The sequence below is a fragment of the Anthonomus grandis genome, chromosome 10 (assembly GCF_022605725.1).
Source record: "Anthonomus grandis grandis chromosome 10, icAntGran1.3, whole genome shotgun sequence".
NCBI classification, from domain to species: Eukaryota; Metazoa; Arthropoda; class Insecta; order Coleoptera; family Curculionidae; genus Anthonomus; species Anthonomus grandis.
This window is the reverse complement of record NC_065555.1, coordinates 25,852,984-25,870,705: the sequence shown is the minus strand read 5'-3', so window position 1 is coordinate 25,870,705 and position 17,722 is coordinate 25,852,984. Positions and strand designations below refer to the sequence as shown.

Below are 17,722 nucleotides of genomic sequence, written 5' to 3'. Positions count from 1 at the left end.
TTACCCATTGACATATTAACTCCACTGCAAGTATGGACTACTTTTTCAACTTTCAATGAGGTATGTTTTTTCCTGCTCATAATCCAACAATTAAACGCTCTATTTATAAGACTGACTTTAAGTTAAATTTTGTCTTTGTTACATATCTAAGTCTCTTTGAGAATAGTGGATAAATATTTTCAATTAAATAGGTTCTTGCTATCACAGAAACTACATTAATTTAAAAACATTACTCAGTTCATGTGGTTTATCAGAAATGACATTCTCGCGGTCTTAGAAATCGGTTTGTATTTTTGACGGTCTCTCGCATATGGGTTAAAATAATTTCTGTACTAAAAAGTATTAAAAACCCCATTTAGGTTGTATAAAAAAGGATATGGCCACTCGATAATGAACCTGGTGTATCTCCTGATGATGTTCTCTTCGGAGAAGAGAAACAGCGACGAGGAGCCGCCTGCATTTGGGGCCTGCTGGCCGCCCATCGCGTCAGCTGACGAGCTGCGCAGCCCCCCGCCCAAGAAGCTGGTACCCGCCGCCCCTCTGCTTGAATATGCAGATGTGCCCTGCGCGGCCTGTAGTGCTGCCGCCTCGTGGGCGGCGGCCAACCTGAAAATAATAAATATTCTTAAAATTTTCTTAAATTATATTATATAGCATAACACCGTGTGAATTTGTTAATTGAGGACCTTGCAGCAAAAGGGGGACAGCTCCAATTTTGGCCAATTTTTATCTTATACATGCTTAAATATAAGCAAAAAAGACCGCACCGATTGGTGCAAAAAGTAGGCAAATTCAACTCTTACTAGAAAAGGTATACGAGTTTTGGGAGCTGCCCCCATTTTCGTTTGGTGCAAGAAAGATGCAGCTCTGGAGTTGCCTCCTTTTTGCACAATAAGGAGCCTTTGCCAATAAAGAGTACTGATGCTGAAGAAGAAGTAACACAACCTAAGAAAAGACAAGAAAAAGCGTTAATACAGCCTATTGGAAACGTAACGTCATAAAGAGTTACATTGCTCAGGGAAAAAGCTATATAAATTAGAAAGAAAAAGAAATAGAAGCAAGAAAAACAGGACCAGATTGTAAATGTAAGTTTAAATGCTTTAAAATCTAGCAGAAAGAAATATTCAGAATACATATTTAGGAGAACTAATTACGACTAAGAATGTTCAACGGCCTTGTGCCAAACCTGGCTAAGGCAAAAATCAAAGCTGCGCGCACGCATATAGCATTAAACTAGGCAAGCAAACTATTAGGGTTTGCAGACGCGCTTTTGCATCAATATATAAGATATGTGTGGACAATGTCTCAAAATCCTTTCGTGTTAGAGATAACATATCAGCTTCCATTAGCCAACGTGGTATACATTAAAGCAGGGCAAATAGGCTTTCAGAAAGCTATGTTCAAAATATAGATGCCCACATTACAAGCTTTCCACGACGCGACTCATTACAGCATTACAGCAGGCAGAAAAGTGCTTGATTTTATTTGTCTCCAGATTTAAACATAAGAAATGTACGAGTTATACATTGAGAAAAATAAACCGGAGAGGATCGGTAATATTGAGTATAAACCGAGAGTTTCCTACGATTTTTATTTTAGATATTTCAATAAAAATGCAAAAAATGTGGTTTGCTACATAACAAGTTAAAAGACACTACTGTTGACCAAAAAGAAAGAGAAGAACTGCAAATGCAAAAAACTCATCATAAAACTAAAGCTTCAACTTTTTTTGCCGATCTTAAAGAGAAAAAAATAAAAAGAGAAATAGGGAAGATAAGAGTGTTGAAGTATTAACTTTTGATTATCAACAAAATCTACTATTGCCAAAGGTTCCATCAAGCGAAGCATTTTATAAGCGACAGCTTTGGACTACTTCTGTATTCATTTAAGTAAAACCAACAAAGCCCATTTTTTTCATATGTAATGAGACTACAGCCAGAAAATCACCAAATGAGATTATATGTTTTTTATTCTACTATATCAACAATGTTCTTCCCAAAAAAAGATAAAGTTTTCCGACAATGCCGCCGCCCAAAACAAAAACATGACCATAGTACAGTTTTTCCACCTGTTTAATAAATCTACTACAGCTATTGAAAAGAATATAGAAAAACAATTTAAAACTTCCACATATCGTCTTTTTTAGTACAGTAAGGACAATGCAAACGTGATCAGTGTTAGTATATCTACAGGCTTATTTTTATTTTCGCATTTTTCCATTTTAAAGATTGGATAAAATTACCCTACTCTCCAACCAAGTTCTCCAGTATACAAAACACCCTTACCCGTGAAAAATGCGAAATATAAAGATGTGATGCAGCTAGCCAATAACTATGTTTCTCCTGATAAAATGGAATTTTATCGACGTTTAAAAAGCGAAAATATTTCCGAAGAAGCTACAACAGCTCTAGTGTCTGGTACTGATGATGACATTTGAAAAAATCCTAATTAAAAAAAAAATTAAATACCCATTATCTTATTAGTAATATAATTATCTATAGCACCAAAAACGCTTTTTTTATCTCGTATATTTTTTAAAACTTTAAAACAGTTTTTTTTAGTTTCTGAAAAAGCAATAAAACTGGAGCTGCCCTCTTTTTCCTGTAAGGTCCTCAATTATTATAACTTGCCGGCAACATAATAAATTGAGAAGGCAAAGTCACAGATGGAGACACGGTTACCCTATTATTTTAACTATGTCAATAAAATAATCAATTTCTATAAATTACAGTCTCAAATATATTTCAAGTTGGTTTGAAGATGTGAAATGAGTAAAACATAATTTGTTTGCAATTGATCAGGCAGTAAAAGCGTTACTGAGTTGAAAAAAAGCAGACCAATGCATTGGTATTGTAATATAAGTTCACCAATAGTGAAGTGCTTGGTGTGATACGACTATCACGCTATAGTCGATACTATGGGTATATAGCTTAGGATAGCGACTTGGCAACGTGGTTACGTCGTTTTAACCCTTTCCAGCCCGATGATGCCATATGGCATATTTAACTTTTGCGCATTACGTACAGAAATCTGTAATGAAGATTCAGTTCATCTGTTGTCTGGTTGTTTTCCTTTATGTATAGATGGCGAAAGTGCTGCTACTCTTGCAAAATAACCAATAAATCAATACGAGACGATTATTTTGATTTGTTCGGTCATGCCGGTAATTTTTGCAGAGTTTCTGTGAAGTTTGTGTGTATTTTCCAAGGTAAGTTTGAATGATTCTATGACAAAAAAAATAGAAGTAGTTAGTGTATTTATACCAGTATCTGTCACAAATAAATTAACGATTCAATTACTTTTTTGTAAGTCTTAGTGATTTTTTTTTCTCATGATTCCATTTGGCGTCAGTGGGCTTCAAGGGTAATTATGTATTTTTATAGATGTCTAGAACTGGTTTGACAGAGGAATATGAAAAGAGGTTACTGCTGTTACTGGAAGGTGATGAATCAGACGCGGACTTAATAAGTGACAACGATGACCTTGATGACAATGAAATTGATGAAGTTTGCAGGTTGCAACGAATTCTCGAACCAGATAAAGAACAGCTAACCCCACAGACGTCAGAAAATCATAGTCATTTTGAATTAGAAGACCCCGAACCAGACCCTGATGAGCATACACATGAAGAACTATTCGATGAAGAAGATGACATACCATTGGCTGTACTATTCTCTGTCCAGACAAAGAACATTGGTGTAAAAAAAAAAGTCTAAGCCCATATGGAAAAAGAAGAACATAAGTGAAAATAACTAATGCGATGTAAATCATAGTATTTTTGAGGATGAAATTATGGCCCCTTTGAGCTATTTCAAATTATTTATATTTGACGATATGATAAAAAATATCGTAGAACAAACCAATATGTATTCGTTGCAAAAAAACGGTGTATCTTTGAAAACTACTTCTGCCGAAATTTCAATGTTTTTTGGAATGCAAATTCTCACTGGTATAGTAAAAATGCCAAGCTACAGAATGTATTGGGCCAAGGAAACTAAATATCCGCCATTAGGAGATGTAATATCTAGAAATCGCTTTGATAATTTGAGAAATAATATACACTTCAATGATAATACCAAAATGAAGACTAGAGACCAAAAAGGCTACGATAAACTTTTCAAAGTCCATCCTTTTCTTGACGATGTGCGAAGTAATTTTTCCAAGATAGGACCTGAAGAATTCAATTCTGTGGATGAGATCATGATTCCGTTCAAAGGTCGTAATTCGCTAAAACAATACGTAAAAAACAAACCTCACAAATGGGGAATAAAAATGTTCGCCAGAGCAGGCAGCAGTGGATTTGTATATGATTTTGAGGTTTATGTAGGAAAGGGTACTATAAAAAATGAAAGTACTTTGGGCATCAGTGGTAATATTGTAGTGTGGCTGTGTAAGGAGCTACCTAGAAATGAAAATTTTAAGGTTTTTATGGACAACTGGTTTCCTTCATATGACCTTCTATGCCTTCTAAAGGAATTGGGGTTTTTAGCCATAGGAACTGTGAGAGTTGCACGTATGCCTGGCTGTGAGTTTATATCAGACAAAGAATTAAAACTAAGAGGCCGAGGTTCATTTGACTACAAAATGGATAGCAATCAAAATATAATAGTCGCCAAATGGTATGATAATAAACCTGTGCATGTTGCCTCAAATTAAAAGGGAATCGAACCTCTGGAACGAGTGAAAAGATGGTCTGTTGCTGACAAGAAATATGTTGAAGTTGAACGGCCAGCGATAATCAAGGAATACAATAAAAATATGGGGGGTGTAGACCTAAATGACATGCCTGTGGCATTATATCGAATTAGATTCGGTGATAGGAGATATTATTTAGGAATAATATTTCAATTGGTTGATATGAGCATTGTGAATGCTTGGTTGCTGTATAGAAGACACTGTGATCAAAAGAATATATTAACCTTTTAGAGGTTACTGGTATTTAGATCCGAAATTGCACACGCCCTGATATATCAAGACCCTATAATCAGAAAAAGAGGGAGACCTGCATCATGTACATCTGCAAACTCTCCGGTACTTTTTGGAAATCAAACTCCTGAGCCTCCTAAAAAAAAAGATAGGTTAATTTTAATCCAATTAATGACTTACGGTTTAATAACATCAATCACTGGCCCACACATATTGAACCCAAAAGAGATGTCGAAACTGTATCAAGGCTTATAGTAGAGTTCAATGTAGTAAATGTCAAGTTGCTTTATGTCTGACCAAAGACAAAAATTGTTTTATAGACTTTCATACAATGTAGGATGTGCTTTTTGGTTTTTTTTATTATTTTGACTAAAGAATTTAGCCTGTTACTTTTAAGAATTTTCCAAGTTTCTTTTCTGAGATAACAATAAATTGCAAAAAAATGATTGTTACTTAATTTCTACCCATTGACTCTATATGGAATCATATTTTTTTTTTCTTACCAAATATAAGAAAAAATTAATTTTCACTATATTTTATCTAGATACAGTCCCTGTTACATAGTTAAACTAAAAAAATTTTTTTTTTCGAAAAAATTATAATTTGGGATGAAAAAGGTTAAGGCGCAGTTCACACAGAACGGGCGTATGGCGGTGGCGTAGGAGCGCACGTGGCGCGCACAATTCACATAGAAAGGGATTCAATGTGATTATTATCATTTATTTGTTACGTACATAACTGTGTAGTAAAGTAACAATGCTTTCGGATGACGAAGATGATCAAGATACACTATCGGACAAAAGTAGAGAAACTTTTTAGATTTGCGTTTTATTTGAATACTTCAAAACTAATGCAGTTCTACACATAATGAAAATCAACAATAATTGTTAAGACTTAATTTGTATAAAGTAAAATAAATTGTAGAAGAAAATCCTAAGATTTAATTTAATTAAACAAAATATTTATGAGACAAAAGTAGAGAAACTAAATTTTATTCCAAAAGTACAAGTTATTTCTTATTTCTATCTTAGAAAAATTAATAGTAAGTAGAGTATCCCTTATTGGCAATCACCTCGCGGCATCGATTTGGCATGGATTCCAACAGTTTCATAATGGTTTCCTCTCCAATAGAATTCCAGGAATCTTGTAAAACTTTTATAAGATCATTTTTATTACTGATCTGATGTTGCCTTACACGCCGGTCTAGTTCCTCCCAGAGGTTTTCAATCGGGTTAAGATCGGGACTTTGCGCAGGAAAGTCCATAACCCTAATATTTTCCGATAAAAACCAATCTTTGACAACCTTTGATTTATGTTTGGGGTCGTTATCTTGTAGGAATATCCAAGTCAAAGGTAAATTATCCTCAGCAAAGGGTAGCATTACATTTTGTAGGATGTCTAAATACACAAATCGATCCATGATACCCTCAATGATGTGTAATGGTCCTGTACCGAACCCAGAGAAGCAACCCCATACCATGCAGGAGCCACCACCATGCTTTACCGTAGGCTGTGTATATCTTGGATCGAATCTTTTGCCTTGTGGTCGATGTACCCATGAGATTCCATCGGACCCAAACAAATTGAACTTACTTTCATCAGTAAAAAGAACTTTTTTCCAGTCGTTGGTTGTCCAATGCAAATATTTTTGTGCAAAGTTGAGTCGGGCCTTCTGATTCTTCTTGCTAATAAACGGCTTTTTAGCGGCTCTTCTACTAAATAATTCTCCTTCCCTCAGTCGTCTTTGTATGGCCTTAGAACTAACATTAACACCAGGTAATTCACTTAAAATTTTATTTGCTGATTTGTGAGGATCAGACTGGGCAATTCTTTTTATCATCATTTCCATGTGTTTGGTTGTTTTTCTTGGGCGGCCACTTTTTTTAATGCTTTTTGTTGAATTTCGTGTTTTAAAATTAGAAATTGTCTTGCTAACAACGGACTTATGCAAATTAAGCGTTTTACTAATGTCCACTTGTCGTATACCACTCTTGTGTGCATCAACTATTTTTCTACGAAGGTCTTCAGACAAATATCTTCCGCGAGGCATGTTGATTAAAAAAACTATGCAAAACTATCAACAGAACTCACGTAAAGCGAACTAAATACTAAATTTGGACGATTGATATTTAGGTTTCTCTACTTATGTCCATCCGAAAATATTTGAATTCTTTTATTGTAAATAAACAACTGATAAGAGGCATGTAAAATGCGGTAAAAAAACGCAGTTGTTGAGAACTACAATATTTGTAGTAAATATTTAATTTAAATACATGGTTTCCGTAAATCAAAGAATTTTTAGAAGTTTCTCTACTTTTGTCCGATAGTGTATATTAAACCTTTAAAATTTAGCTAACATTCGAAGGCAAAGGAGTTACTGAATACATCCCTTGTGGTTAGATAAAGAAAAAACTGGTGGTTCGTTTAATGTTATGCGGGAGCTCAATATGTTTCCTGAATGTTTTTAAAGTTTCTATCGAATGTCTGTTCAATGTTTTTATGAAATACTAGTAAGGGTTTAGTAAGGGTTAATATTGAGAAGAAACCTACAAATTGAAGAGAATTTGTCAATTCAGAGGAAAGCTTGTTAATAACGCTGAGGTAATTTGAAGAAAATATATGTAAGTGAATCTATTTCTGTTTAATCTAAAACAACAAAAATAACGATAATGTTACCTGAATATTAATTATTGTATTGTATAAATTTACTCAAATTAAATTCATCCGTGTTCTTGTGCGGTACTGAATCTAGATTTCTATTTACCGAATCTTCAATCCAAGATTGAGAACTATTCATTGGGATAGTAGAGGCTTCAGGAATGGTTGAGGATAGTATTTGCTCGACTAAATTCAAAATTCCAATTTTAAAACGCCGCTTCTGAACAGAATTCATGGACTTAAAAACGCCAAGTCTGGGTCAGAAGGATCGATTGTGGCATTCGTTTTCGTGCTGTTTTGGATCTCCAGCAATTGTTGCTTTTTTTTAAAGTACTGGTAAGCTTGCTGGTTGAGCTCATTAATAGCGGTTGAGGCTGCTAACTTTTTTTTCTAAAATCATCTTCTTCCTGTAGTAGTGTTTTAGGTGCTCTCATTGCTATCGGTTGATCATCGATAAATGTACTGGAAGATGGTACAGGTAACCGAGAGAAACTACTGGATAGAATGTTATAAGGTGAGAGTACATCAGCATTGGAGTTGTCTCTAGACTCTTTAGATTATGATCCCGTTTCGGCTGCGTGGTGGCTCGATGATGCGTCGGCAGACTCTTGATCCACGTTGCTCTTACAAGACTTCAAGAAAGGATCCAAAAAGGAGAGATGTGGGGCCAAATAATATTCTTTGACTCGTTTTGTTCCTTATCCTGATTTTATTTTTAATTTGGCTTTATATTTTGAGTAGCTTCCTCGTATGTTTTTCCAGCAGTCTTTACACTCGGTAACTGAAACAAAACTATAATTTCTAATGTAAATACGAGTTTAAACATCTTTTGTTAATAAACACGTACATACTTACCATTTTCACTGAATTTATTTGATATTTTTCCCATGCTTGATCTTGTGCACTATTATTGCAGTAATCCGACCTTTTATGGTCGTATAGAACTGCATACTGTTGCACATCTTCACAGAACTCGTATTAAATAAATAATCATCCCTCATTTTACAAAATAGACAAAAAGAAGCAATATAAACCGCTGTTTGGTATATGGCATTTACCACTAGTGTAGGCCACTCGTGGCGTCGAAGTGACGTGGCGGTGGCGTGACTTATCACACCTGTGCCACGCCATTTCTATCTGTATTGCCCCATAAGCGAATATGCAAGTGGCATATGCGTCTACCACGCCAGTCCCACGCCACCCCCATACGCCCGTTCTGTGAGAATTGCGCCTAAGGTTAGGATTATATTACTTTTTTGGATTATATTACTTTCACATGTAACTATGTATTAATAAGATATAATAAAATAAAACTAAGTTTAAGTAGCAAGATGTGTTGTTATTACATTACATTGGCGATGAGAGAAAAGCAAAAATACTGCAGGGAGTGGGTAGCAGCTTACGGTGGATTTTCCCGAATTCATAATGCCAGGGGGGCAAGGTGAAACTGCAAGCAATGATGGCGAGGCAAGGGGCATTGTCCAAAAGCAACAAGCGGTTTTTAGGGCCACAGTGGGCTCTATGGTAGAGTACAATGTTCAGGAAGACTGGCTAATATCAAGAGAAAGGTTAGAGCAATATTTGAAAGCCAACTATATTGCTGAAGATAAGAAAGTATCTACACTTTTAACCTTAGTGGGTAAGGATGCCTACAGTACACTTAGAGACCTCTGTAGCCCTAAACTGCCAAAAGTATTTTCATGCCCTATGTACTATGTTGTCTGAACAATTTTCAAAAAGATTGTCTGTTTTTAAGGAAATAATTGAATTTTATTTATGTTAAGGCAAAATGAGGGCAAACTTTTGCGTCAGTGGTTGGTTCACTTAAAAAATAAAGCCAGCACATGCAAGTTTGGTGCCTTGCTGGATGAAATTTTAAAGGACAGGTTTGTGTCAGGTTTAAGAAGGGGTCTTCACCGAGTTTGCGAAGAAAGCTATACAAGAAGTTTGAAGAACATTGTTGATGTGGCATTGAACAAAGAAGCGGCTTTGGTCAGTACTCAAGGGTTGGCCCAGAATGTAAACCATTTATATATCCAATCAAAAAATAAACAGTAGGCAAGATCTGAAACTTTTCAGACGGGAGGGTCAGGATCTGCTAGGTTCAAAAAAGTCAAGGAGAGGTTAGAGTGCAGAAAGAAGGCAAAAATAAAATGAAAAAGTTGTGTTTGTGTTGTGATAGCAGGAAGCACTCTGATATAGAGTTTTAAATGTAAAAACCGTAGAAAAATTGGTCATTTAACCCGTTTTTTCCCAGAGTTCTGATATTGGAAATGTCATTATTGTCAAGGTGTTGTTCTGGGTAGCATAAGAGAAGGTTTGTTGTGCGTTTTTGCAAATTTTCCGCATTTAGTGTGCTAATTACTGATTTTTTTTTTAAAGTTCACAATATGGCGTTAAAAAAGTAATTATAATTTTTTTTAGTTTTGATAATTAAATTGTTCTACTGCAAAGAATTTCTTGTAAGTGATGTAATTCAAGATATCTTATATACCCAATACGAATATTATTAAAAGTTACTAAATGATTTGATCATTTTAGGTTGTTCCTATATTGAAACACTGAGAACAAACGGGGACATAATTTTTTTATTTTTATTGTAGATATTACACGACCCAAGAACTAATTGATTTAGTTGAAGATGAGCAGTTTTGGGCTGCAGATGTTTTTATCATACCTCCAAACAATGGAAGGAAGTCTGAAGAGGATTCTGATGATGTTGAAGTTTTTTCAGCTAATGTAAATCACATTAGTGGTCGTCAAATGCAGTCAGAAGCTTGTGCTAAAATAAAGAACATTGATGGAGTAGTTTAAATTGGAGATAATGATCAGGATAAAAATATTGAGGAAATCTTCGCAATCGATTCGGAACCAGGAACCTCAGGCCATTCTATCGTAAACGAGTTATCGTTTTGAGTTATCCCTGAATTATCTGATGGTAATGCAAGTGTCAATAGCGATAATATACCTTTAGCTCGCTTGGTAACCCAAGCTAATATAAACGGAACAAATCTAGAAAGAAGCTAGAAAAAAGTGGAATTGAATAACTCCTTCCCACAAATTGTTTCTCCGAAAGAGCCTGGCACAAACGTCGACATATTTCCAGATGCTGTTGCGTGCTTTGAATCATTTTTTGATATGGAAATATCTGATTATTTAGTAGAAATAGTTAATTTGTAGGCCAGACAAAAAGGCAATCATAATTTTAGTACTAATGCAGGAGAACTAAAATGTTTTATTGGTATTTTATATTTATCCGGACATTTACAAGTTCCAAGATGGCGTATGCTTTGGGAAGTGGATACTGATACATACAATCCATTAGTAACAAACGCAATGCGAAGAAATCGGTTTAAATTGTTAAAAAAATTTGCGCATTATTCTGATAATAATGATTTAGAACAAGACAATAAATTTGCGAAGTTGCAACCACTTTTCAACATGTTGAATGACCGATTTTTGGCTTATGCTCCGCTTAACGAAAAAATGTATATTGATGAAAGTATGGTACCATATTTCGAAAGGCATGGAGCGAAGCAGTACATAAAAGGTAAACCTATTAGGTACGGCTATAAAATATGGTCCTTGTGTGAAAAATCTGGGTACCTAATACAATTTAATCCCTATCAAGGTAAATAAGCAAATAGGCGCTACATGGACCTAGGATTGGGAGGATCTGTAGTGATGACCCTTTTGGAGAGTCTCCCAAAAAATGTCCCATTTAAAATTTATGGCGACAGATATTTTTCCTCCCTAAAATTAGTCAATTCGCTCCAGAAGATCGGAGTAGGATATACAGGTACAATCAACGGGAATAGATTAGAGAATTGTCCTTTGCGCAATAAAATGCAAGAAAAAAAGGGTACAAGAGGCAGCTTTGATTATTCTACAGACGCTAATTCTCAAATAACAGTTAAAGTTAAAAGTTAACATGTTCTAATTATAAGTAGTTGCGATCCGGTGAATCCTGTTGGTCAAGTTAGTCGGTGGATTTCCAGTGAGAAAAAAAAATGCCTGGTTCCTCAGCCTTTTATAGTCGGGCAATACAATAAATATATGGATGGAGTGGACCGAATGGATCAAAATATACACAATTACAGAATTGGGGTTCGTTCCAGGAAATGGTGGTGGAGTCTTTTCGCATTTTGCTTTGTGCATGCATAACGCCTGACAGTATTACAGACTTCAACCAAATGACGAAAAAGTGGATTTTTTAAAGTTTCGAAGAGAAGTGGTGCAGGTATATTTAAGAAAATATGGAAGGCCTAATTCAACTGGAGGACGCCCTAAAACATCAAAACCGTTAGAGGCTCGGAACCATAATCAAATTAGGTACGATGGTTTGAATCATTGGATTATTCCAGCCACAAAACAGAATAGGTGCGCCCTATGTCATAAAAACTCGACTAAGATGTGTGAGAAATGTTACCTCAATTTACATGAGGGTCGTTTTAAAGACTACCATGTGTTCACTTAATAATTATTTTATGATTTTTTAATTTTTAATCTGGCGATGTCCTTCATGTCATAACCTACCTTTAGAGGACATTAGGAGCATCATCAAAGAGTCTACGGAGCACAGCATTTCTTCTGTGAAAGAAATTGCAGACCATTGAAGAAAAATTTCCTGTTTTAAGTCCTACCGAGACACCCTTACCTAAAATTAGTTATGCGGATGTTGTGGTGAACTAGATGACAAAACTTATTATAAAACCTAAGAATGCAGACCAGGATAATAGTCGCATGAAGACAGATATCTAAATCATATTAAACCGGCGGATGAGAAGCTACAAATTGCGAACGTTAAGCATGCTGCCAATGGAGGGTTAATTGTAACTGCTGACCCAACCAGTGCAGATCGAATAATAAATTTAGCTAATGAGAAATTAGCAGAAGAATATGAAATCCGTGAACTTAAATCAACTAGGCCGATGGTACGAGTTGTTGGTTTGACAGAAGACTACTCCAAAGAAGCTTTAGAATATCACTTAAAATGTCAACATAAAAATCTTTTCTTATCTGAGTTTAGTGTACTTAAAGTATGGTCAACAAGGAAATAAGAAAACATTTTTCAGGCTTTGCTACAGATAGATACAGTCACTTTTAAAAAACAGATCAAAAACACATTGTTGGGCTTGATAGTTGTCAAATTTACGATTCAACTTCTGTAACTCGTTGTTTCAAATGTAATAATTTTGGGCACTCTAATAAATTCTGTAAAAATAAAATTGTTTGTCCTCTATGCTCAGGCTCACACGAATTTAAAAATTGCAATGTCTCAGAAGATAATTACAAGTGTAGTAACTGTAGCTTTGTAAAAGATAGATTTAAGTTAGACATAGACACCAAACACGCTTCTTGGAATTACAAAAATTGTAATTCATGTAAGCAAATTAATATCTTGAGACGTTAATATTCCAGAGTACATTTTGTATTTGAAAGGAGCTAATCCGTCATTTAGAGTTAACCAACTTAATAATTTGTTAGAATTTTTGGATTGGAAACAAATAAATGTTATTGAAAATATTCAGGGACGGCTTCTGGATCTTGTTATTACATCTCGATCAGATCTTTGTGAAGTACAGAGATGCCATGATTTCTTAGTTAAAGAAGAAGATATTCATCCAGCCTTGTTGATTAAGTTTAGATATAACCTTGACAAAAAAATAAATAGCGGTAAAGTTAAAAATATTTTTTATAATTTTAAAAAAGCTGACCTAAGAATTTTATATCAGAGCTTTCTTAACATTAAGAATACGATAATATCAACTCTGCCGTCGAACTTTTCTATAATAAAATTTATAACTGTCTTGATAACTGTGTCCCTCAAACTGCCAGACGCAAACGATCTTATCCACCCTGGTTTACCTCTGAAATTATTGAATCAATTTGAAATAAACATAGCTCGTGGAGGAAATATAAGCATTTCCATCAACAATATGATTTAACTAAATTTAGAGAGCTGCGATCGAAAATCAAAAAAGATATTGAACTGTCACACAGACAATACTGTATTAATCTTGAAAATAATTTATTTTCCCAAACAAACAATTTTTGGAACAATTTTTAATTCAAAGCTCACAAAATAACAATTTGTTACCTCAAAATATGACTGACCAACAGGGAATGATTATGTCTGATCCTCAAGCAATTTCAAACGCATTTGCAGATTTGTTTAAAAGTGCATATATTTCTTCCACTGCTACACAACGGCTTGGCAACAATGCTCAAATCATATTTGCAGATACCATCATTATATCCAGATTCACGGAAAATAAAGTATTACGAGCTCTTAAAACGATTAAACCAAAAGCAACTGTTGGACCCGACAAAATTCCTGCTTTCCTTCTCTATGATTGTGCCATAGCTTTTGTTAAACCATTAACTTTCCTTGTTAATTTAGCGTTAAAACAAGAAAGCTTTCCTGATCTTTGAAAAATATCTTAAATTATCCCTGTACACAAACAGAGTGACAAAAATCTTATAGAAAACTATCGCCCTATAACAATAATTAATAACTTTTCTAAATGTTTTGAACGTGTTCTGCATACTGCTTTATATCCATCAATGAAACATCTGATTGACAGTAGACAACACGGTTTTATGAAGGTCTACCACAATAAATCTAGTTTCTCTTACTGAATTTATAACTGAATCAATAAATAACAACTCTCAAGTCGACGTCATATATACGGACTTTTCTAAGGCCTTTGACCGACTCGACCCATTCTCGTTAACAACTTCGATCGAATTTATGGATTTTCTTCCGGCCTAACGAATCTTTTTAGATCCTACTTGAGTGACCGCCCCCAGTACGTAGAATGCTATGGTCGAAGCTCGGCAAAGATTGTTGCCGCCTTTGGAGTCCCACAGGGCTCAATTTGAGACCGCTTTTTTTCAATTCATTTATTAATAAAATATCTGATGAACTTTCTGTAAATAGTCTATTATACGCGGACGATAAAAAAGTTTTTTATAGAATTAACAGCATTTTGGACTGTATTTTACTTCAAAGTGACCTAAACAAACTTAATGCATGGTGTAAAAATAATAACCTAATAAATAATAAATGCTGCTAAATGTAATGTTGTTTTTTTCAGGTTATAGAAAAAAATAATTATTTATGACTATACCATAGACAATGTCACAGTCCCTAGATCAACAGTTTTGAATGACTTAGGTGTAACATTTGATAGCTCTCTCTCTTTTCAGCCACATATTACAGATATTGTCAAACGTAGCTACAGAATGCTAGGTTTTGTAATACGTAACTCTCAAATTTTAATAATATCCTCAGCCTAAAAATCTTATTTTTCTCATATGTCAGATCCATACTTGAGAATGCTTCTCAAGTTTGGTCCCCTTATTACCAAAACCATATAAATGAGATTGAGGGTATACAGAGAAAATTTCTAAAATTTCTTTGCTATAAATGCGATGGAGTATACCCAGAATCGGTTTTCCACATGCACGGTTACTGGACAGATTTTTCTTTCATTCTTTAGAATTCTTTTCATTTATTCATTCTCCACTACGCAGAGCCTGTAACACATAATTCTGTTCAGGGTCAATGTGACTTGTTTAACTGTAGCATAGCAGATATCAAAAAAGTACACTATTCTTAGTAAAACTTTGTTTATTTTTTCTTTACTTTTCTCATTGTTTTTCTTTTTAAGCATTCCCTTATTATTATTGATTGTAAATATATTTTTTCCCATTCAGTAATTGGATGTTTTCTATTTTATTTTATTTACGCCATTCAACAAATGGCGTAAATAAAATAAAATAAAATTAAACTTGACTTCCCAGTGTTTAAAAAATGGAACATCAATTTAAAAAATTAAAAAAAAATATTTAGAAACAAAAAAACAAATTTGCACAGAAAAATATAATTAGTTAACCTAATTTTTTTTCAAAAAATATAATTTTCAAAAGTTTTGCAAAACTCGGGCATAACAGGTAATTTTAATTTATTTAAACTTGGGAAAAAACGGGTTAATTAAAATGTGTCCTCGACAGACAAATTTTGTAGAAGCTGAGAGCTCGGGATCGGAATCAAATGAATCCTTTTCAACAGAAAATTTAGATTTTATTAATATGCACAGTATAAAAGATAATAAAGTTGTGTTGCCATCACAAATAAATGTGTCTGTCGAAGGTAAGTTGTTGACTATGGAAATTGATTCTGGAGCAGAGGTATCAGTCATTCCTGAAGTAATTTATAAGAGAATGCCTAATTATCCATTATGTAAAACACATGTTAGATTAAGGTGTTATGATGGCAGCATTATTAAGCCAAAAGGTGAGATAAAACTAGATACTTTTCATAATGGTGAGGTTTTTACAAGCTATCATTTTGTTGTGAAAAATGGTACAGTTTCACTCTTGGGAAGAGATTTAATTAAATTGTTAAATCTTAAGATTAATTTTTCAGATAGGGAAAATATTATTTTTTTAGATAATAAATTTATTGTTAGTTCTAAGGATTTGAAAAGTATCTTACAAAGGTATAAAACTTTATTTAGTAATTAGGTTGTTATAAATATGGGAAAATTAAATTGGGACTATGGCCCGATTCAAAACCAGGTTGAAAAGATTTAGGGAGGGTTCCCTTAAACCTTTTTTATTCCCTATTAGCCTATAGCAGCCTCACTATAGGTTTACAGGCAAGGGTGGCTTGGCCGTAATAGGTTGAGTAAAGAACCACTTGATTGTAGAATTCAGTACTGATTTATTCAAACAAAACTACAACTATTTATATCAGTCTTAAACTAACAATTTGTGGTAATTTTCAAAACTAAGATGTTTTCTCTTTACAATACTTCCTACATTCCCAATGATGAAACTTTGCAAATTGTTTTAAAAAACTAAACAGTTCGTGATTCGGGTGACAGACCTATGTTTTTATAAACTATACTACGCACCTTGACGGACTAACATAAACAGTTTTATATAATTAAGTAAAAAATAGAATTTTTAAATTAATAAATTTAAAATGAAAAATGTCGATTAGATAAGTAAGCCTAGAACTGTGCCCTTATATTGAAAGAAAAAATTAATAAGTAGTTAGACAATTTAGAAAAACGGGGGGTCATTTCACCCATAGACAACTCTGAGTGGGGTACTCCATTAGTACCTGTTTTAAAAGAGAGTGGCGATATTCGATTGTGTTCTAATTATAAGATTACTGTTAATAAATATCTTGAAGATGTTAAACTCCCTTTGCTATTGATCGAGGAATTGTTTGTAGCACTCCAAGGGAAAGAGTATTTCAGAAAGCTGAATTTTTCAAATACATATAATGAGCTGGAGTTGACAGAAGGCACAAAACTTTTGTTATCATGGAGCCCATATCAGGATATCTATAAATTGAATAGATTGCCATACGGTACGAAGCTGGTTTGTTCACTTTAAAAAAAAATAGTTAAGAAAGTATTGCAGAGTGCAGAAGGAACTACAAATTTCATGGATCATATTGTAATAACAAAGAAAAATAGAGATGATCATTTAAACAATTTGGAAGAGGTTTTCAATCGTTTAGAAAAAGCTGGATTTAAATTAAATATTTCCAAATGTAAATTTTTTGAGCAACAAATTAGATACTTAAGGATGGTTTACATATGGATCCAGATGAAGTGAGGCTCTGGCTAAAATGTCACACCCAGTTAATTAAACTAGAGTAAAAGCTTTTATAGGGATGGTTAACTATTATGGTAAGTTTATACCTCATTTATCATCTGTACTTGAACCTCTTTACAAATTGTTATGCAAAGATGTTAAATTTGATTCGTCAGAGAGTTGTGAAAGAGCTTTTAAGGAAGCTAAGAATGCCATATTATCTGAGGAAAATTTAGTATACTTTGACCTAAAACTACAACTTAAGTTAGTGTGTGATGTTTCGAATACTGTATTAGGACCAGTACTTCTTCAAGTATTTCGAGATCGTATCTTTTATTTCACGTACTTTAACTAAGGCGGAATTGAATTATATTGCCGTTCATAAAGAGGCTTTATGTATTTTCTGGGCGCTAAACAAATTTTTTCAATATTTACAAGGAAATTAATTTACTCTGTGTTCTGACCATAAACCATTATTGGCATTAGTTGGAGAGAATAAAGGTATTCCTCAAATGGCTGC

The 17,722-nt window shown here is 34.0% G+C and overlaps 1 protein-coding gene across 1 annotated transcript in view; it reads right to left on the bottom strand.

Moving 5' to 3' along the window:
• Positions 1–17,722, bottom strand: part of LOC126741664 (voltage-dependent calcium channel type A subunit alpha-1) — a 771,245-nt gene that overhangs the window by 528,239 nt on the left and 225,284 nt on the right. The window contains exon 2 of the mRNA XM_050448203.1: positions 379–606. Within this exon, the coding sequence (XP_050304160.1) occupies positions 379–606 (228 nt within the window). The remainder of the gene's footprint in view (positions 1–378; positions 607–17,722) is intronic.